The sequence below is a fragment of the Phaseolus vulgaris genome, chromosome 8 (assembly GCF_051622355.1).
Source record: "Phaseolus vulgaris cultivar YP4 chromosome 8, ASM5162235v1, whole genome shotgun sequence".
NCBI lineage: Eukaryota > Viridiplantae > Streptophyta > Magnoliopsida > Fabales > Fabaceae > Phaseolus > Phaseolus vulgaris.
Window position 1 is genome coordinate 24,953,690 of NC_143505.1, and position 23,222 is coordinate 24,976,911.

At 38.5% G+C, this 23,222-nt stretch overlaps 1 protein-coding gene across 1 annotated transcript; it reads left to right on the forward strand.

Annotated features, from left to right (window-relative positions):
* Positions 1–939: 939 nt before the first annotated feature.
* On the forward strand, positions 940–15,783 carry LOC150025532 (putative helicase CHR10). Its single transcript, XM_090294393.1, has 5 exons — positions 940–1,073; positions 9,310–9,490; positions 15,023–15,158; positions 15,262–15,379; positions 15,631–15,783. Exons 2-5 carry the CDS (start codon positions 9,343–9,345, stop codon positions 15,766–15,768), a joined length of 540 nt encoding a protein of 179 aa, XP_090150519.1. The 5' UTR covers positions 940–1,073; positions 9,310–9,342; the 3' UTR covers positions 15,769–15,783.
* Positions 15,784–23,222: the final 7,439 nt, after the last annotated feature.

The window sequence follows — 23,222 nt, forward strand, 5'->3', positions numbered from 1 at the left end:
AACTATTCGGGGTACCTCCTCTCTTATAAATTGAGTTTCTTTCTAATGCATCTATCTCCTCTCTTATAAATTGAGTCCAATGTTCACTTCTCATGGCTTCTTGGATTGAAGTAGGAATTTTTATAGCATCAATAGTAACAATAAAGCTTTAATTTTTATTAGAAAGATTGTAAGTTCCAACACATTGAGAAATAGGATATGTAACACATATGGTTGTTGTACCGTCCTGGTAGTCGGAAGTGATGACGTGGCACCAAGCTACAGTGTAGGCGTGTTGACGAGCGCCAGGTTGGCAGAAGAGAAGGAAGTCGGGGGGCTCGTGAAGTCGCCAGTTATTAAGTTGGCGTGTTCCGATCTCCAGCATACCAGGCGATCGCCCAGTTGAAGGTAAACTCAGGCGACCAAGCGATTGGAGATCGCCGGAGCAAGCACATTGCCAGAGATGAAGGTGGAGCAGATTATGAAGGCGGCCGGCGAGACCACAGGGAAGGTGTACGATAGCACCCTAACTCGCCTGTTCCAGTAAAGATCGCGCTCCCAAGTTAGCTATGCACTGGGCAGTACCATGCATAAATAACTTAGCCAAAAAGGGAGTCAGAAGCAGCGCCCAAGTCAAGGAGGCTCCAGATGATGGCACGTGTACGACTGGATGCGAGCCACGTGTCCCAGGTCTGTAACTGCCAGGAGAGAGAAAGTGACCAGGTATATAAGAGTTCTCAACGAACTTTCTGAGGTACACACGTTCAGATTATACTCTTTACGCTTGCGAGTTCTAGAGCTGACTGTGAGAGAGAACATTGCACGGTTCCTTGAGAGTTCTAGAGTGTTCTTGCTCTTAGTATTTGGTGGTTTGGTCACTGACTTGGGCGTTGGAGTGCGATCGGCCGCAGCGGCGCCGCTCTGTTCTTTTGCAGGTTCTTGAGGTGGATTTTGAAGAAGGACGGAGGTTCGAAGCGGTGCACAAGTCGATCCTTTGACGAGGCAGGTTCCAACGTTCTGGTCAACAGGCAGGATCAGTTGTCAAACTCGCGAGTCTATGTAGACTCGTGAGAGCTCCGTAGACTCATAAACTCGTAAGAGTTTACTTTTGTATTAAAAAAAATTAATAGTGTAAATAACTACATTTAGTCCTCCAAATTCAATTTCTGCCAAAAAAAAAAATTTGCAGCAACTATTCCCAATTAAAAAAAACAGACTTCATTCTGCAGCTTAATTAAAAAAAAAACCAATTTGGAGCCCATCTTCTATTCTGCAGCCCAAGAAAAAAAAAACAGAACCCTAATCCCTTCCCTACCCTAATTTCACACCACCCATCTATACCCTTATATGATGAACGACAATCGCACGAACCACCTAAAACCCGCAACCACCGACAAACCACCTGCAACCCGCGACCACCGACAAACCACCTGCAACCCGCGAACGCTCCGCTCGACGCCTCACTCCACAGAAGAAGACGCAGTCCACAAAAGAAGCAAATGCAAATGAAGATGAAACGCGAAACCCTAAGGTCAGTTGGTTTCATTTAATTTCCCTATTCAGAACGACACCGTTTTGGGTTAAAAAGAAAACCTAGTTGAACTCGCCAACTCGGACTAGAGTCGCGATTCTGCTCCGATTTCACTGAGTTTACGCTGAGTCTGCCGAGTTTACTCAAAAAGCGAGTCTACTACCGAGTTAACTCGGTAGGACCAAGTAGATACGTAAACTCAGATGAGTCAACGAGTTGACTCGCAAGTTTGATAACCATGGTAACACATGCTCTTCTACCTTTTCTTAGCAAAAAGGATTAATATTAGACACTGACCTTGTCACTGTTGCCTTTAGGGATCCTCACATCCAAGTCAGACAACTTTTGCTCCAAAGTCAAAGTGGGTCGTCACTTTTTCCTGTAGGTTGGTTCGATCCCATTTGTGGCGGCATCATTACTTGGATCTTGACCATCAAGCAAAGATAAATATGGTAATGACAAAAAGGAGACATCCCCCGGATTAAGTGTTTTCTCCCCCTAGAGCTTAGGGCTGACAAAAATGGATTCTGTTGAAAGGTGACATCCATGGTGATATAGACATGATGACTCTTAGGATGATAACTTTTGTACATTTTTTTAGGAGGATAAACAATAAATATACATTAACGAGCTCTAGAATCTAATCTACTGCAATTAGGCTTTTTAGAGTGAACAAAAACATAATTAAATACTCAACTAAGGTAGACTTGACATTAAAAGAGTAGAGGGAACAAAAGACAAAAAGGACATCATAGGAGTAACGCAATTTAAGATACAAGTGGCTAACTTGATAAGCCATGTAGTAGTTAACATAACTTCTGCCCAATAGGTTCTAGTAACAAACATTTGGAAAAGGAGGGCTTTTGCTACCTTTAGAAAATGATGATTTTTTCTTTCTGCAACTCCATTTTGTTATGGAGTGTTAGTTCATTAACAATACCATCACAAAACAAATTTGGAGACTTCTTGCTTTACATATTAAGAACCATTCTTGATTTTGGACCAGACGGAAAAAATTAACAAAAATTTGAAAGACCTCATTTATTTTTCACAATGTATGTACACGTGAAATCAACAAACAATTTTGTTCCAGAAATAGATTCTAAAATAAGTCCCCCAACATCAAAGTGAATAAAGTTAAATGGGAAATTACTACTTTACCATATATGATATAAGATGCACGATGATGCTTTGACAGTTGACATATATCACATTTCAAAGAATCAACAAACTCGGTAGAGGACTGTTACAATTAGGAAATAATTATTCCATAATTAAGTGTAAATTCCATTATCTATTTATTAAGACCAATTTAATATCTTTCTGTGACTTGATTTGATTTGCATAGCTTTAATTACCTATTATTTCTTTCCTTAATTAGGTTGTAAATAGTCTATAAATTTAGACTATAATCACATTTGTAAACACATCTCAAAAAATACATTCCATCTATTTCTTTCAACTCGGTATCAGAGCTCTGGATCTGGAGACTCTGCTTCTGCAATTAATTTAATTTTAGGCAGCCTTCATTGTTGCAATTATTTTTTTCTCGCATCCTTCATTGTTGAAATTATTTTCTTGGGCAACCTCATTGCTGCAACTGTTTTTTTCTTCGTTGACCACCACCTTGCACCGTTGACCGCCGACTGTCGCCGCCAAAAACTTTTTCGGCAAGTTTTTTTAATAAGACCACCATCGGATTTTTACCGATCTGCTAAGCCCAATCAATTTTGTCTCATTGCTGCCAACTCTTATTGATGTTGGAAGGAAAGACAACCCCTCTTAGCCCCAATGATCTGCAGGTGTTGCAAGGCAACTATCGTCTTGATGGACACAACTACCTGCAATGGGCTGTTACGTACCCAGAAATCACACACAAAGACACCACAAAGGCACAGATAGAATTACTGAAAGACCTCCCTATTATTAGAAATGTACACTGTATTTGAAAACAATCAAGGAAACAAGTTTTCCTTCTCCACAGGAATGACCCTGTTAACAAGCTGACTTTACAAAAACCAACCCTTTCCCCAAACCGGTTGGTATTTAAAGACCAACCCTTCCTAACCGCTAACAGCCACCTACCCTCTACTTCTCCTCTGATATACTTTCCACACTCTCTCTTTATTTCCCTTAAGTTGTGTCCTAACATTACTCCCTTCGGACAGAACAACCTTGTCCTCAAGGTTGAATTCGGGAAACTGGTCCTGGATGATCTTCACGTCTTCCCATGTCGCCGCGTCCTTATCCCCCTCATTCCAGCTCACGAGAATCTGCGGAATGTTTGTGCCGTGGACGACTCGCTCCCGTCTATCTAAGATCTCTGTTGGATAACAACCGCCCACCTGCCCTTGCAACTCTTTTGGTAATTCCGGTTGTATTTCGTGCGACCCTATAGCTAGCTTTAGTTGGGATACATGGAACACCGGATGTATTCGAGCCGCGTCCGGTAATTGGAGTTTAAAAGCCACCGACCCCACTGCCGCTATAACTGGAAAAGGCCCATAGTATTTGGCTGCCAATTTTGGATGCAGTCGAGTGGGCATAGACAACTGCTTATGAGGCCGAATCTTCAAGTAAACCATATCTCCTATTTTAATTGGAGATGGTCGTCTATGGCAGTTGGCAAAATGAGACATTCGAACCTGTGCCCTCCTTAGATGAAATTTAAGCTGGTCTAAGGCCTCATCCCGGTCCCTCAAATCCTGCTCCACTGCTTCCACCATAGTTTCTCCTGGCACAAAGCGCGCTAATGAGGGGGATGGCCGACCATACACTACTTCAAAGGGTGTGCATTGCGTCGCCCCGTGAAAGCTAGTGTTATACCAATACTCCGCCCATGGAAGGAACCTCGCCCACAACTTTGGTTGTTTTGAACTAAAACACCGTAGGTACGTCTCTAATGTTCTGTTCAAGACTTCGGTTTGACCATCCGTTTCGGGATGATACGCCGTGCTCATCTTCAACGTCGTCCCCTGCAGCTTAAACAACTCTTTCCAAAACAAGCTTAAAAAGGTTGAATCCGTGTCACTCACAATCGACGATGGGATACCATGTAGTCGTACTATCTCTTTCACAAATACCTCCGCGATGGTTCTTGCCGAATACGGGTGTTTCAACGCAATGAAGTGTCCATACTTGCTTAGACGGTTTACTACCACCAAGATTGCGTCCTTGCCACCTGATTTAGGAAGTCTAATAATGAAGTCCATGCTTATCTCTTCCCACACTGTTTTCGGAATCGGCAGTGGTTGAAGTAGGCCTTGAGGCGAGCACGTTTGATATTTATTTTGTTGGCACACCCCACACGCTTGGACATACCCATTGACAGATTTTTTCATGCCCATCCAATGTAGAGACTGACCTATTCTCCTATACGTGCGAAAAATGCCCGCGTGTCCCCCTAACGGAGTAGTGTGAAACTCGTGCAATAGCCTGGGTATCCAACTAGACGACGCTGATATCACCATCCGCCCCTTATAATGTAATCTTCCATTCTCTAGGGTGTAATTTCCGTGTGTCTCCGGATTGATTTTTAACTCCTCCATAATCTTCTTTAACACCGGGTATCGTTGATTTTCTTCTTCCACTACTTCCACGTCCGTCCAATAAGGTTTGGACAAGACCTTGATTTCCGCCGTTCCTTCTTCCTCTTCCTCCCATCTTCGTGACAATGCGTCTACCACTCTATTAGACGCTCCAGGTTTATACACAATGTCAAAGTCATACCCCAGTAATTTGGCTAACCAATTTTGTTGGTTCTGGGTGGTAATCCGCTGTTCCAGGAGATACCTCAAGCTCTTCTGGTCTGTGTATACTGTGAATTTCCGCCCCAACAGATATGGTCTCCAATGCTGTATAGCTAACACCAAAGCCATTAACTCCAGGTTCCATCCAATTTGTCAATGGAAAGATGAATATTGAAGTAATTAGTATAAATAGATGGATCTGGCATAATGACTGCGGAAGAAGCCATAGTGGCAGTGGAAGTGGAAGAAGCCGTAGAAGATAAGGACAAATCCAATCACTGGTTAATTGGCGGCAGCAACAAAGATGAAGGCTCCAACAATGATTCTGGTAGCGTCTCCAGCGGAGGCTCCAATGAGATTCCGGCGACGTCTCCGGCGAGATTCCGACGGCGGCTCCGGCGAGGTAGTGGCAGCTCCGGCGAGACAGTGAGGCGGTGGCTGGAAAATTCCAATGAATAGTGGGTTCACCAATAAAAATTGAACCCTAAACCCTAACCTTATGCTCTAGATACCATATTAAAGAAAAGAAAGAATAGGGTAAATCTCTTGTGTATATTGAACACATAGAGTTATGTTTATATAGGAAAAGAAACATATGGGCTAAGCCCATTACATAAATATGAGATATATAACAATATCTATAATATCTTATAATATCAAATAATATCTAATTATTTATAATAATATCTAATAATATCTAACAGATAGCATGAGTAAACCTTCCAAACCAAGCACGAGGTGATTGTTATAGACCATACTAGACCTTCTTAAGTCTACAAAACTTATTCCCTTCATTAGTGGCACCATAACTAGGTGGAATCTGCATGCACACTTCTTCCTCCAAGCTTCCATGCAAGAAGGCAACTTTAACAACAAATTGATGCATTTCCCAAGCAAGGTGCATTGCTAAGGAGAGGAAAATCGTGATTGTATTTATTTTTGCCACTGGAGAAAAAGTCTCTTCATAATTGATGCCATAAGTTTGGGTACCTTTTGCATCCAACCTTGTCTTATACCGATCTAGTGTGCCATCAGACCGATACTTAACTGTGTATATCCTAACTGCAACCTACTTCCTTCTTATCCTTTCGTCTCTCTACAACCTCCCAAGTGTCATTCCTTTCTAATGCACCCATTTCTTCATTAATGGCTCAAACCCAATTCTCATCTTTTAATGTTTCTTGTACTGATGTAGAGATTCTTATAGAATCAATAACTGAAAGAAAACTCCAGTGTTGCATAAAAAGTTTTTTCTGTAGACACAAATTGGGATATAGGATATTTGGCACAATATTTTTTTTCTTTTCTCAAGGCAATACGTAAATCTTCTAGGTTAGGTTCAAAAGCGGTATATAAGGTGTCCTCAAAAGTCTCATGGGTATGAGTTCCTACCTCTAGTTTGGACAATTGAAGTTGTTCGACCAGGATGGGTTCTTTTTGCATTCGCTTCCTAAAATATTTGTCCTTATTATTCTTCTCTGATAACGGTTGTTCGACCAGGATGGGTTCTTTTTACCTTTGCTTCCTAAAATATTTGTCCTTATTATTCTTCTCTGGTAACGGTGCTAGCGCAGGGTTTTTGTCATCCTCCATAAGAGTGAAATTCTTTAAGGAAAAGGTGATAAGTCAAGGACCTCGGCTTCTTGAATACTCTCCCCCTGAAGTTCAGAACTTGGAAAGAAGGACTCCATTTCATGAAAGGTGATATCCTTGGAGACATAAACTTTACAACTTTGAGGGTAATAAGATTTGTACTCCTTTTTGTTGAGGCATAACCGATGAAGACACATTTGATGGCCCGAGTATCTAACTTACCCCGATAAGGACTATGTACATGGACAAAAACAGGACAACCAAAGACACAACTCTGACGACTAGTCATAATGGAATAGAAGCATAAAATGTGGTCATAAGCTGAACACGGCTAACACCGTCTACAACTCGAGAAGGTAATCTATTGATTAAATAAGTAGCAGTCAGGACTCTTCCCTCAATAAGATCTTGGAACAGATTTATGTAAGAGTAAAACTGTAGTAACCTAAAGGAGATGACGATTTTTCCTTTTTACCACCCTATTTTGTTGAGGAGTGTTCCCACATGTTACTTCATGAATAACTCCATTTTCCTTAGGAACTTGGAAACATTTTGGTTCACATATTCTCTTCTATTATCAGAACACAATCTCTTAGTTGGGCTTCCAATTTGTGTAAATTGTGTTCGAACCATTCGGTAAAAATTGACAAACAAGTGAAAAACTTCACACTTATCTATCATGAGGAATATCCAGATAAATTGAGTACAATCATGAATAAATGAAACAAACCATTTTGCACCCAAGATATTAGGAATAGGTGAAGGTCCCCATACATCTTAATGAATAAGATCAAAGATTTAGAGTTTCTATCATTCTTAGTAAGAAAGGTTGTCCGATGGTGTTTAGGAAACTGGCATAAATCACAATGAAAGGATTTAACAAACACTTTTGTAAAGAAAATAGAAAATAAAGACCTTCCGATAATAGAGGATGACCAAGACGTTTGTGTTGAAACCATATCTGAGAGGATTACCAAGATTAAGGGTTTGGCTGAAGATTAGAAGTGGGTGCCTTAAATGTAGCACACTCTTTATTTTCTTCTTGCTATAAGTAGTATAACCCACCTTACTCTTTAACAGTTCCAATCGTCTTCGCTGTGGCTGGATTCAGGAAAACACAATGGGAATAAAAAAATACATCTGTACAATTTAAATCTTGGGCTACCTTATGAATAAACAAAGAGGTTATTAGATAGTTTGGGAACATGAAACACATTTTAAAAAAAAAAGGAAGGTTAAATTATGGACTTCTTCTCCATGCTTGTGTAGTTTCTTGGCTTTTGATGGATGATGGAATGAAAGTGAGTTGCGGAAGCTTGCTTGAACTTAGCGTTCTTTTGTTCTTTTGACCAAAGCTCTAATTCATGTTTTGATGACTTGGAGGTCTTCTTGAATATGCTCTGTACATTCCTTTATTCTAGAGTTGTCCTCTTTTGATTAGGCCTACAAAGATAAACAAAAGTCCTATTAGGCCCATATTTGCAAGTAAGTCCATAAACAGACTCTATGTCTTCATCCTTCTTATTCTGTGGTTGTGTGTGGCTGGACGGTTGCCATAAGAAAAGGTGGATGTTATCACAACCAGGAATGTGGATATTGGAACCATTAGCAATAGTAATATGTTGGTTACTAGATAAAATAGTGTAGGATGAAAAATAAAAGGAATACAATGTTTTAGTTATGATTAAAGAACTAGAGCTAGATGTTTTACTAAGGGAGTCCATGAGAGCACAAAACCGACTGAGTTTTGCAGATTGGCGAAATCGTGTGATAATGGGAGCGGTTATGTTCACAAAAATCGTTGAAATATTTTTCCAGTGGCGGTCAGCGGCGGTCAACGATGGCAGTGGGCTGTCAACGGTGAAAGGTGGCGGTCAATGGAAAAAAAGGTTGCAGCAATGAAGGCTGTTCGAAAAAAAGGTAGCAACTATAAGGCAGTCCAAAAAAAAATGCAGACTATGGTCTAAATTTATAAATTATATACAATCAGATTAAGAAAAGAAATAATAGGTAATCAAAGCAAGATATAATAAGTAATTAAAACTATACAAATTGAATCAAATCACCAAAAAATATCAAATTTGTCTTAATAAATAGAAAACAGAATCTGCACTAATTATGGAATAATTATCTCCTAATTACACAACAAAGTGTTTGTGTGTCTATTAAAGTGAGTGAGATAAGGGGAACTTTGCCTATATGTTATACAATTTATCTTTGGGAATTTATATGATCAATTGTTATAATATGAAAATGTGATAGATGAGACGCCAAGTATAGCAAAACGATTAGTATTTAGTTTTACATAAATATATACAATCCATTTCATGTTCTTAATTGTTTAGGATGCAATCATGTAAATCATAAATTTCAGATAGTTGAATGGTGAAATTTAAACAATGTTGTGTTCATTCTTTGAGATTATTGGTACTTGCTAAAATTGTCAAACATTAACAGGTTCTATTTAATGTTCTCAAAGATCGCTACCTAATGCCAAGGCGATTGTTGATGACTGGCACACCCATTCAAAATAATCTATCTGAACTGTGGGCATTGATGTGTTTTTGCATGCCTTCTGTCTTTGGTACATTGGATCAGTTCCTTTCTACGTTTAAGGACATCAGTGATCTTTCATCAGGTAATTTTAATTTAATTTATGATTGTATTGAGTTATTTTGGTTCTTCTAGAAGTTTGCTTTACGATGATGGAATCTTAGTGCTCTTTGGTTCTTCTATTAGGTAGTGTTATAATCCCTTGATTTGTGTTGCATTCAATATTTCCTTGTACAATCTTGATTAGATACTTGAGAAAAATACAAAAGAATTAGAATGAATTTGAGATAGTGACGTTCCCTCTCTTAGAATCTCATATTTATAATAACTTTGGATACATGAGATATAATGTATGAAAGGTAAAAGAGGGGAATATGAAAAACTATAACTAGGAAGCAATGTGGAGAGCAACTTGGTTGTCAAAATCCATCTTAATCGGGTGAATCTCACAAAAATCTAATTCTTGGAGCAAATGTTTTACCCATATAAGTTCACAAGTGAGGGATACTATTCCTCTATTGATGCGAGTTGATTTTAGATTGGTACATTTTAGAGGTTTCACTTTTGTTTAAGCTTTTTGAATTAACAGAATTGGCAAGAAGCTTAAAGAAGATTGCCACTAGACACGAACTTAATCAAGTCGTCAAGTAAGTGTGAAGGTTATCTTCTAGAGGGAAAAAGAGAAAACTCAATATTATCGTGAAGATGATGAATTGTGGAATTAAAATAACATAAGATGGAAGGAAACAAGTTGATGATCGAATAGAAAATGATGTGCAAATAAGCAAATAGAAATGATAATAGGTGTAAGGAATAAAGGAAAGGTGAAAGACGAGGAAGCTTATGGAATTGATGGAATGAACACGCCACTTAGAGTGATGAAGAGTCGCCACTTGGAGTATACTCTCACAAAATAAGACCCACAATTTAGGAGAAAATACTGACTAAACACTCAAACAAAGTTTCTTTTATATTCAATTTCAACGTGTCAATACAAGAGGCAAGACACTCTATTTATAGGAGAGATTGCCTTGGAGAACAAGAGTGAGAGGGGTAGGGGCGGAACTATGGCGAGACTTATAGAAACTAGGTATAGCCTAGCTAATGCCACACCATATGGATGGTTTCTAGAAGGTAGGTTAAAAAAGTGAACATGGGGCAGCACATGGAGGTGTAGTTGGGTTTGGCACAAGCTCAAATTATACTAAGTACACCCTATTCCAGCTTATTCTTCTAATTGGGGCCCAAAGTTAGCCTAATGTATTTCCTTGAGTTTGTCTAGTAGAAAGATCAGAAGAAAAATAATTGATATTCTTTTCCATGTCTGGTTCTTTTTCTACTGAGGCTCTTCTGAGGTTTGGTGGGACTTGTTCTTATATGCTGAGATGACTGACCTAGTTGTGAAGTTTCTGTTGCGTCCTTAGTCATCTGCTTGTCGAGTTGGGTTGTATCATCTATACTCAATTTCATCCGATGATAGAGCAACAACATTTTGTTTCTTGCATTTCCAAGAGATAATATTTCCTCCAAGCAAAACACAATATCCTGTAGTATACCTTTTGTCGATAGGAGCACTGTTCTAGAGGTTTTTTGAGATATCTTAGAATACAGATGACACCATTCCAGTGATCATTACAAGGATTATGCATGAATTGACTCACAATACCAATTGCATAAGAATATTTGGTCTAGTAATAATAAGATAAATAAGTTTTCCAACCAGTCTTCTATATCTTTTTGGATCAAAGAACTGCTCACTAATTTCTGATTTGGATCCATGGGACAATCCACTGGTTTACAATCAATCATACTTGTCACTTTTAGGATGTTAAGAGCATATTTCTTTTGAGAGTTTACAACTCATTCCTTTGATTGGGCTACTTTTATAACCAAAAAATGAGATTTCCAAGACCCTGGGTCTAAAAATGAGTACATAACATGTCACCATACACTATTAAATACACATTTTCCAAGGAAGGTGTGACAATAGAAAACATAATGGTTTGCCTCACCGTGTTTCATGCCAAAGGAATGGATAATGTGGTTGAACATCCCAAACCAAGTCTGTGGAGATTGCTTGAGAACATAGAGAGAGCGACACAACTTATAAACCAAACCATACTCCCCGTGAGCAACAAAACCAGGAGGTTGCTCCATGTGGATTTCTTTTTCTTGATTGAGTTAGTAGAAAAAATATCTAATCAGTGAAGGGGCCAATTAGGAATGGTTGCCATGGGAAGGAAAAGTTTGACAATAGTAACTTTGGCCACTGGAGAAGAAGTATCACTGTAGTCAAGCCCATCAATTGGAGTATATTCTTTAGCCACCAATTGAGCTTTGAGGCGATCAACTTGGTCGTTAGGTCCAACCTTAATGGCAAATACCCTTTGAAAACCTACTATAACAAAAAAGACAAAGGAAAAATAAGGTGACAACATGTGGTAGCTAAGAAAATTGTAAATAGTTTGAGGATTACAGGTAGATTAAGTACCTTTGCGAATGGAAATGGGCCAACTCGAGTCATCATGATCAAGAGTTGTAGTATTAGGTGATGATTGGAAAGAACCTGCTGAAGAGAACTCACCTTGTGGTATTGGACTGGCCATTTGGTTTTTGTGTTGATAGGTAATAAAATGTGGCGAAGATTGTTTTCGAGGATTTTTTATGGTATTCTGGGTCTTGGGTGCAGAATGACCAAAAAACTCAGCTAAGGGCATAGGTAGGACATGTTGCAGAGAATTGGAATTGTGTGTAGAAGGGGAGGGAAGAAGAGAGTTGGTTCAAAAATTGTGACATTGGCAGACATGTAGTACTTGGTTTTAGGAGAGTAACATCGATATCCTTTTTTGAAATGGAGAACAACTTAAGAAGACATTTGATGGTCCAGATGACGGTTTATGTAAACCTAGAGAGTTATCATGGACAAAACATACACAACCAAAAGCACGTGGAGTGATATGAAAGAAGGGTTTTTTGTAAATAAAATGAAGTAGAGGACTTTATTTTCAAGTGAAGAAGGCATTCTGTTACTGAGAAAACAAGCAATTAGGATAATATCACCCCAATGATGAATAAACATATTTGCATCTAACAATAAGGTACAAGTAGTTTCAACTAGATGTCCATTTGATCTTTTTGCTATATCGTTATGTTGAGGTGTGTGAGGGCAAGTAGACTGATGTAAAATGTTGTGAGCTTTAGGAGTTTAGATAAATTAGAGGAAAAGTATTTTTTAACGTTATTGCTTCATAAGACTTTGATTAACTTTCCAAGCTAATTTCTGATTTCATTAAGGAAAGAAGTAAAGTATACAAAACTTTAGAACTATTTTTCATTAATAAATTGTAGTGCATCTAGAAAACTCATAAATGAAAGTAACCAAATATATAAAACTAAAAGATGACACACGACTTGGTCGCCAAATGTCAGAATGGATGATAGAAAAACAAAGTTACATATAGATTCAAAATGTTTAGGAAAAAAGACCTGTCATGTTTTTTTAATTGACATGATTTACATTCCAAAGTTTGGAGACTATCATGTTCAAGAACCATCTTTTTTAATTTTGACAAAAAAGGATCACCTAAGTGTTCATGTATCAATTTAGGAGATGAGAATGCAAGACAAGATATAAATGAGCAAGCACCTAGGTAGTATAGGCCTTTAGATTCATGTCCTCCGCCAATCATCCGACCCGTATCACGTTCTTGTAGAACAAAGAGTTTGCATCAAAAGTTACTGAATAATTCAATGATTTAGTTAACTGGCTTAAAGAAATTAGACTAAAGGGAGATGCAGGAACAAAGAGAATAAATTCTAAGATTAAAGATGGAGAAAGAGAAATTTCACCAGTTCTTTGGGAAACTACTTTAGATTCGTTGGTCAGCGTTATGAAATGAAGTATTATAGAAAAAGATAGAGAAAAGAACAAAGAGATATTACTAGAAATATGATTAGATGCACTTGAGTCAATTATCCATGGATTTTGAATTCACACATTGTGAATGTAAGCTGTTGACAAGTTGAGAGTTGTAAATGATTTGGCTACGATGTTGGATTTGAACCTTAAATATTTTTGATATTCTTCACTAGAGAACTTTGGCTCATAACCTTCCAAGTTTGGAAATGTTAGCTGTCTTATTAGGAAAGCCATGTAAAGAGTAACAGTTCTCTTGGGTGTGACCTAGTCTTTTACAATATGTGCATTGAGGACATTCTCTATCACCACGCCCTCCTCTAGTGCCACGACTTCTGTTTTCATGAGTAGATATCATTGTAGAAGACTCAACAAATTCTTAACATAGTCTATAATACAACAGAGAAGAACAACAAACAATCAAGGGTTTCTAGAGAGCGAAACCTAGGGTTTGAAATGTGAGAAATCGTGTTTAACACTAGAAGACTCACCGAAAGGTCCTAGAACAAAGAATAAAGGATGGAAATGGGCTCAAAAGGCTCCAGCGAGTCGAACAATGGTGATCTGGGAAGATTCTGACCATTGGAATTCGGCATGTGAGAACACACGCCTAGTGCAGCGCAACAATTGAATGGCGTGTGATGTCGCTTCTGAATTTATAGTATATAAGTGAGGACAATCCTCACCTTACAAACTGATTTTGAGAGGTTCAAGTTCTTTGGAATTATTATGCCACCTTTATGAGACGCATGTTAGATGACCCATAAATATCTAATCACACGCTTGAAATGTTCATTCCTCGTCATGAGAAGGTGTGTTACTCGACTTTCTAAAGTCGGCTTATAAGGTTGTGTTAGGCTTAAAGTCCACTTCTTAATATGGTATCAGAGCCATTTCGAGCCTATCTTAATGAGAGTTTGTTGGGCTTGTCAGACCACCCACTATTAGACCACCCTTCAATATATAGTCCCATATACAAGTTGGCAACCTCGGCGTGAGGGGTGTGTGTTGGAGATCTCACATCGACTAGGGATTAGGACATTTCATAGTATATAAGTGGGTGCAAACTTTACTTTTTAAGCTCGTTTTATAAGGTTGAGTTAGGCTTAACGTCTACTTCCTTAATATGGTATCAGAGTCATTTAGAGTCTATCCTAACGATTGTTTGTTAGGCTTATCAGGCCACCCACTATTGGACCACCCGTAATATATAGTCTCACACACGAGTTGGAGGGTCTCGGCGTGAGGGATCTGTGTTGGAGATCCCACATCAACTAGAGATAAGGACATTTCATAGTATATAAGTGGGTGCAAACCTCACCTTATAAGCTGATTTTATAAGGTTGAGTTAGGTTTAAAGTCCACAATCCACTTCTTAATAGTTACAACTCCCATTGTCAAGTTGTTATAAATGAACTAGTTCAGATTCTATAGTTTATAGCTTTTGTAAATAAAATTTCATCAATACATAATTTAATTTTTGTTAAATTTGTTTTCAATAATCCTTAAGTAGTGATATAATATTTCTAAAGGTTGTAGGGAATTTTAAATTTTCCTTGCTAGCTTTTCCATTCTTGCTAACATAAGATAGAATGTTTCTTGTTGCGTACCCTAGGATGATGCAAAAGTTTAAACATTATAAGTGAATAAAATAAACTTCTTTAATCCCTTTCTACTGAATGGAGTTTTGTTTCTAAACAGTTCATAATGCTCCAAAGGTAAAGGAGAGGCTTAGAATTTTAAGAAGTGTAGTGGGAGCCTTTATGCTTCGGCGTACCAAGTCAAAGCTTATCGAGTGTGGAAATTTAGTGCTACCACCTCTTACTGAGACAGTTGTGTAAGTTGTATCTTATTCTACATGGAGACTACTTTGAACATTTTTATTACAATTTCAGCTATAATTACGAAGTTGTTTTGAATATTACAATTGTATCCAACAGGTTACTTCCCCTTGTCATTCTCCAAAAAAAGGTCTATGCATCAATATTGAGGAAAGAACTCCATAAGCTACTTGCACTATCCTCTGGAACCTCAAATCATCAGTCACTACAGAATATTGTTAGTCAAGCTTGATTTGAACATTTCATTTAGCTAGTTTTTTTGTTCAACTATTTTTGGGGTGCATTTCAAATTACATGTTGATGTTAATTAAATTCAAACTTGCCCTTGATTTTTTTGTAATTATCTAACTAATAATTTTAGCACTAGTAAGTAAAAATAATGAGTACCATTTGTAAAGTATGTATACTTTGGTATTATCTTTTGCTTGTTCCATTCACATTTATGGAAAATTTGATTCACATATATAGGTGATACAACTAAGAAAAGCATGCAGCCATCCTTATCTCTTTCCAGGTATTGAGCCTGAACCTTACGAAGAAGGAGAACATCTGGTTCAGGTAACTACCACTCTTATTTTATACTTGATACCTTGGGACATATCTTGAGTTGTTAAGTCATATTGGTTCTGGTCAGATGACTGCTATTTTTGTTCATTATTGAACTCTAAATTTCTTGTTAGTGTGTATGTCCCACTTTGGAGGGAAATTAGAAATTTGAATAAATAGATAAATATTTTCTCTAGTCAATGTATTTAGTTGAAAGTCTTTGTTAAATATTTTTAGAATAGGTATTAAATAAAGGTAGGAAGTAGTTGTATTGGAATAAGGAATCTAATTGTTGAGAGAAAAGGATGCCATTCTGTTAATAAGAAAACAAGCATTTAAAATAGTATCGCCTCAATGATGGATAGGTGTATTGGCACCAAGCAATAAGGTATGAACAGTGTCAACCAAGTATCTATTTTTTCTCTCTGCAATATCATTTTGTTGAGATGCGTGACGACGAGTAGACTGATGTAAAATGACATTTGAACTCAAAAGAGCAGAGAAATTAGAGAATTAGTCTTTGGCACTGTCACTCCGTAAAATTTTAATTACTTTGTCAAATTGATTTTTGATTTCATTAAAAAAGAATGTAAAGATAGACAAAAGTTTAGAACGGTCTTTCATAAGTTTAGAACAGTCACAGCGAAATGCAACCTGAGAGGGGTACCCGCCAGCGGTTTGCACAGAACCGGCGGGCTCGCCGGATACTCTTTTAGCTTGACGAAAGCTTCCTCGCATTCTTTCGTCCAAGCGAACTTGTTATTGCGCCGCAGACATTGGAAATAGGGATGCCCCTTTTCTCCGCTAGCTGACACGAAACGAGATAGGGCTGCCATCCGATCTGTTAGCTGCTGGACTTCCTTTACTGTAGCCGGGCTTCTCATCGCCAAGATGGCGGCACACTTGTCTGGGTTAGCTTCTATTCCCCTTTCAGTCAAGAGAAAACCCAAAAATTTTCCAGCCTCCACGTCGAAAATGCATTTCTCCGGGTTGAGCTTCAACTTGAACTTGGCGATCGTCGTGAACAATTCTTCCAAGTCTGCAACGTGCTTGCTTTTCTCCTGCGAGGTCACGACCATGTCATCGACGTAAGCTTGCACGTTCCTTCCCAGCATCGGTGCAAGTACTCGATCCATCAACCTCTGGTATGTGGCCCCCGCGTTCTTCAGCCCAAACGGCATCACCTTATAGCAGTAGCACGACCTCTCCGTCATGAAGGCTGTTTTTTCTTCGTCCATGGGATGCATCTTCATCTGATTATAGCCCGAGAAGGCATCCAGGAAACTCAGCAGCTTGCACCCTGCAGCACTATCAACCAGGGCATCAATGCTTGGTAAAGGATACGAATCCTTTGGGCAAGCTTTATTCAGATCGGTGAAATCGACGCACATGCGCCATTTCCCGTTGCTCTTCTTTACCAGTACGACATTTGCCAACCATTCAGGGTACTGGACTTCCCTGATGTGGCCTGCAGCGAGGAGTTTCTGTGTTTCGTCCCTGATCGCCTGCCTCCTCTCTTCATTGAATTTTCTTCTCCTTTGTCGCACCGGTCTCACCATGTTGTCCATCGCCAGATGATGGCACAAGAAGTCGGGATCGATCCCAGGCATGTCCGAAGCGGACCAAGCAAACGCGTCCAGATGCCGCTCAATCACCTTGGCGATCTGGTCCTGGAGATCGACCTCCAGAGATCTTCCGAGCTTGAAAACTTTCCCTCCGATCTCCTTCTCGAGCCACTGTTCGACAGGTTTGGGCCTGGATTCTCTGGCGATCACCGCCTTGGCGATTCCCAGTTCTCTCGCTTCCTCAGGGCGATTCCGCGCCTCTTCCTCCTCCAGGCCAGCATTTCTCTCCCCCAGCTCAGCATCCACCATTTCCACGTCTCTTCCGGCGACCTCCTCTGATACCGGCTGATGGAGATCAAGCCCAAGAGAACATGGAGGCCACTCATCAAGCTCAAGAAGAGGTGGAGGCACAAATGGAGGATGCCCATGGAGGTCAAAGTCCACCTCAAAGGATTACAAGAAGCATGTTCAAAGCCTTGGGAGCAAGAGGACATTTATTTTCTCTTTTTGTAGTGTCTTTAGTTGAAGGTGCTTAGAGGGAAACCTTAGAAACCTCTTTTGTTATAGCATCTTTTAGGTTTTAAATAGGACCTTTAGGGGGGTGTTTTAGTAGATAGGTGTAGGTGTAGTTTTTGGGAGGTGTCATAGTAGAAAAAGGTCACACCTCCCATGTGACTTGTTTTTGGTGGGAATTTCAAATGAGTTTATTTGAAATTTCCCACCTATTTTTCAGCACCTTAGGCTATAAATAGAGGTGCTTCCTTTGTAAAATTCAGATTTGAATTTTATCTAAAGAAACTATACTCAAAATTGGAGTGAGCATTTGGAGAGCTTTGAGCTTCTTCTCTAGTCTTATCTTGAAGGACCATGGTTTCCTCAAGTGGCGGCTTCCACACTCATCTAGGAGCATCCATTCTTCTAGTGGCGTGATCATCCAACCATTCCTCCATCTTCATGAGCATTCTCTTCTCCTTCCTTTCTTCTTCTTCAATTTGTTCTTATTGCCTTGAGTTTTGAGTTGTTTTTGTTTCGGTTCCTTTAATTTTCCAGCACCTATTTTCTGTTTAGTTTTTTTAAATTCTGTTCGGTTCTTTTGTTTTGAAGTTCAATTCTGTTCGGTTTGTTCTTTTCCTTCTCCTTTGTTGATTCAATTTGACAATATTTGGTTCATCCAAATGAGTTTGGGATTTGGTACTTGTTTTGGTGAGTTCTTGATCTTAGAACTATGATCCAACTTCTAAGAAAGTGCCTCTACATTTTCCAGCTCAAGGTGATTCCTCAAAGTGTCAAGAATCTTGTTCTATGTGGCTATTGGAATCACATCATGTGGTATCATGTTGTGTCTTTTAATTTTTGAATCATGTCAAGTTTTGTCTTAAGTCATGTTATTCCATATATGTCATTACTTCTAGTAGTACTTTTATTGTTTTGATTGTTTCTTGCTTTAGTGTCATATAATTTTCTGAATTGATGTTGATCCTTTGTGCATTTTCTTTTTAGAATTGAGTTCATACTTGTATTCTAGACCTATACAAGTTCCAATACATCTTTTTCTATTATGTCTTTGCTAGTTCATCATCCTGTTTTTTATTCCTATTAGGATTCCTCTGTTTCTGAAAAAAGTGCTTACTGTTTTTCCTTATTGCAATTGATTTACGTACTGTAAAATTCTGAAATTCTGGATTTGAGATATTCAAAGTGTTAGAAAAGAATAGAAAAAAGAATCATTCAAAAATATGAAGTACACAAAAAATGATAAATAAAATAAAAAAAGTGTACATTTCTGCCGAAAAAAATACGGTAATCTGGCAGTGATTTTAAAAAATTTATTTCTCTCAATTGGCTTACTGTTTTTAATTGATTCCAGTGCCATTTTTGAGTTAACATCTTGAAGTTTCTGTGGTATAAATTTCATAATCCAGTTCGCTCTACAACGTTCCAGTTAAATCAGTGAATATCAAACACAGTTTGCATTAAAAAAAAATTTCCAGTAGCTAAATTTTTTTTGTTTTCTTCATCTACTCTAGTGCTTTTCCTTAGGTATTCTTTTGTGTGCCTACTTTTCTCATTGAGTTCTTTATTTTCTTGATTGTCTTTCATTCTTACTCTTTGAGTTTGTCTTACACATAGTTTTCCTTTTGCAATTACCTTTCCTTGCTTATACCTTTTCTTGTTTGTCTTTATTGTTTCATTGGTTTTGTGGTGGTTTGCTCTTAAGATTGGTGTGCTTGCTTTGACATATTTCATTTGAGGATTCCAAGGCCTCAAGATCAGATTGGTGCAAGAACATTATTTCTTTGAGAGTGATATCTTTTCAGCCTTAAATTCACTTCGGCAGTTTCAATTGGAAAGCTCACTGTTTTTGCTAATTTTTAACTTGTTTGCTGTTTTGTGTGTTTGCTGTTTTTTAATTACAAATGGCTGGATCTTCAAGTGATGCATCCTCCAAGCAGAATTCTCCTTCCAAAGCTTCAATTCTTGGTGAATTACATGAAGCTCAAAGAACAATTAGAAGGTTGGAAGAGAAATTGCAAAAGATGGAGGTCAAACAAACTAGACCATCTCCTTCTATCCATGATGGACATCATTCTCATAGACCATCTTCAAGAGCTTCTTCAAATGATGTTGGCCGTGAAGATGAGCATAGGAGAAGGAGACCTCCACCCCAAGTCCATGGACAAAGACATCATCACCAAGGGGAAAGAATTCACTACGGCAATGGCTTCTACCATGATGCAAAGTCCAAGCTTCCTTCGGTCAAACTACCTTGTTTTAATGGTTCTAGTGATCCAAATGTGTATTTAGATTGGGAGGCTAAGTGTGAACAAATTTTTGAGATCCATGAGATCCAAGATGAGCATAAGCTCAAGCTAGCCACCCTAGAGTTTAGTGATTATGCCATGAAATGGTGGCATGGGATTGTAAAGGACATTATCTATCACAAGGGTCCTCCCGTGGACTCTTGGAACTCTTTAAAGGATCATATGCGCGCTAGGTTTGTGCCCCCACATTTTAGGAAAGACCTCATGTTGAGACTCCAACGGTTTCAACAAGGCACGCTAAATGTGGATGAATATTATAAGGAGCTTGAGACGCTTGTGCTTAAAATTGAATTAGAAGAAAGTGAAGAAGCCATGGTTGCTAGGTTTGTGAGTGGTCTTAGGAAGGATATCCAAGACATTGTTGAGTTACAAGAGTATTCATCATTGGGCTCTTTAGTTCATCTTGCAATGAAGGTGGAAGCCCAACTTGCTAAGAAAAACTCTTTTAAAAATGCTTCCAATAATGGATACTACTCCAAGTCTTGGAGAAACAAAACTTCTTTTTCAAAACATCCTTCCAAAGATTCTTCTTTCAAACCCAAGGAATCTAAGCCATCAACATCTAGACCTAAGTCTCCCACTAGAACATCTAACACTAAATGCTTTAAATGTATGGGTTATGGTCATATTGCTGCAAATTGTCCTTCAAAACGAAGTATGTACATGCATGAGGGCATTGTAGTTAGTGAGCATGATTTGGATTCTTCAAAGCATTCATTGCATTCTCATGCATCTAGTGAGGAAGAGAGTGAATGTCCACTTGAAGGGGACTTGTTAGTTGTGAGAAGACTTCTTGGACAAGTTTCACAACCTTTTGATGAAAGTCAAAGGGAAAATATTTTCCATACAAGATGTCTTATTCAAAACAACATTTGTTCCTTGATAGTGGATGGGGGTAGTTGTGCAAATGTGGCTAGTACAAGAGTAGTAGATAAGCTTGGATTGCCTACTATCTCTCATACAAAGCCCTACAAATTACAATGGCTTAGTGAAGTAGGAGAAATAATTGTTAATAAACAAGTCCTCATCCATTTCTCCATTGGAAAATACAAAGATGAGGTATTATGTGATGTTGTGCCCATGGAAGCCACTCATGTTCTTTTGGGAAGGCCTTGGCAATTTGATAGAAAAGTTTTACATGATGGCTTTACCAACAAATTATCTTTTGAATTCCATGGTCACAAGGTTACTTTAAAATCTCTCTCTCCAAGAGAAGTCCATGAGGACCAAGTTATCATGAAGAAAAAGAGGGAGAGTGAAAAAGATAAAAAAGATAAAAAAGATAAGAGTTCTAAGCCTACACTCCTTGTGTCTAGGCGTGACATTGAAAGGGAAATAGTGGCTCATCATCCTCTTTTTTTAGCCATCCCTAGAACTCTTAGCATAGAAACACTTGTTGATAGTCCTCATTGCTTGGAAAATTTGGTAGAAGAGTTCAAAGATGTGTTTCAAGATCCTCCAAATGGCCTTCCACCTTTGAGAGGGATTGAGCACCAAATTGATTTGATACCGGGCTCTTCTTTACCAAATCGTCCCGCATATAGGACCAATCCAAGTGAAACCAAGGAAATTCGCCAACAAGTTGAGGCTTTGATTGAAAAAGGGTGGGTGCAAGATAGCATGAGTCCTTGTGCTATGCCTATCATCTTAGTGCCAAAAAAGGATGGCACATGGCGAATGTGTTCGGATTGTAGGGCCATAAATAACATAACCATTAAGTATAGGCATCCCATACCTAGATTAGATGATTTGTTGGATGAATTACATGGTTCAAAAATCTTTTCAAAGATTGATCTTAAAAGCGGCTACAATCAAATCCGTATCAAACCGGGTGATGAATGGAAGACGGCTTTTAAGACCAACTTTGGTTTATATGAGTGGTTAGTTATGCCTTTTGGTTTAACTAATGCACCAAGTACCTTCATGCGCCTCATGCATCATGTTCTTAGACCTTTCATTGGTAAGTTTGTTGTGGTTTACTTTGATGACATTCTCATTTATAGCTTATCTTTGAATGACCATAGGTTGCATGTTAGGCAAGTTTTGGAAACCCTTAGGAAGGAACATTTGTATGCTAACCTTGCTAAATGTATGTTTGCTCTTGATCATATAGAATTCCTAGGGTTTGTTGTGAGTTGTAAAGGGGTCCATGTGGACAAAACCAAGGTGGTGGCCATTCAAAAGTGGCCTACACCGAAATCTTTGAATGAGGTCCGAAGTTTTCATGGGCTTGCTTCTTTCTATAGAAGATTTGTCCCAAACTTTGGTACCATTGCCGCACCACTCAATGACATAGTGAAAAAGGATGTGGTCTTTCATTGGGGAGAAGCACAACAAAATGCTTTTGATACTTTGAAAGAAAAATTGACTAATGCTCCCATCTTGGCCCTTCCTAATTTCACTAAGACATTTGAGATTGAGTGTGATGCTTCAAGCATAGGTATTGGGGCTGTTCTCCTTCAAGAGGGCCACCCCATAGCCTATTTTAGTGAGAAATTGAAGGGAAGTCATCTCAACTATTCCACCTATGATAAGGAATTATATGCACTTGTTAGGGCTTTGTTTACTTGGCAACACTATCTTTTTCCCAAAGAGTTTGTGATACATAGTGATCATGAATCTCTTAAATATTTGAAAAGCCAAAACAAACTTAACAAGAGGCATGCTAAGTGGGTGGAATTCATTGAGCAATTTCCTTATGTGATCAAACACAAGCAAGGCAAAATAAATATTGTGGCGGATGCTCTTTCTAGAAGATACACCTTGCTAAATCTTTTAACCTCTCAATATCTTGGTTTTGATCACATTAAGGAACTTTATCATGATGACCTTGATTTTTCTCTCCTCTATCAAGAGTGTCTTAAGGGAGGACACAAAGATTTTTTTATTCAAGATGGCTTTCTTTTTAAAGGAAAACGTCTTTGTGTTCCCCAATGCTCTATTAGATTATCTCTTGTTAGAGAAGCTCATGAGGGGGGCTTAATGGGACATTTTGGGGTTGCTAAAACTTTGGATGTGTTGCATGAACATTTCTTTTGGCCTCATATGCATAAACATGTTCATAGTTTGTGTGATAAATGCATAGCTTGCCGCAAAGCTAAATCTAAAATGCATCCCCATGGTCTTT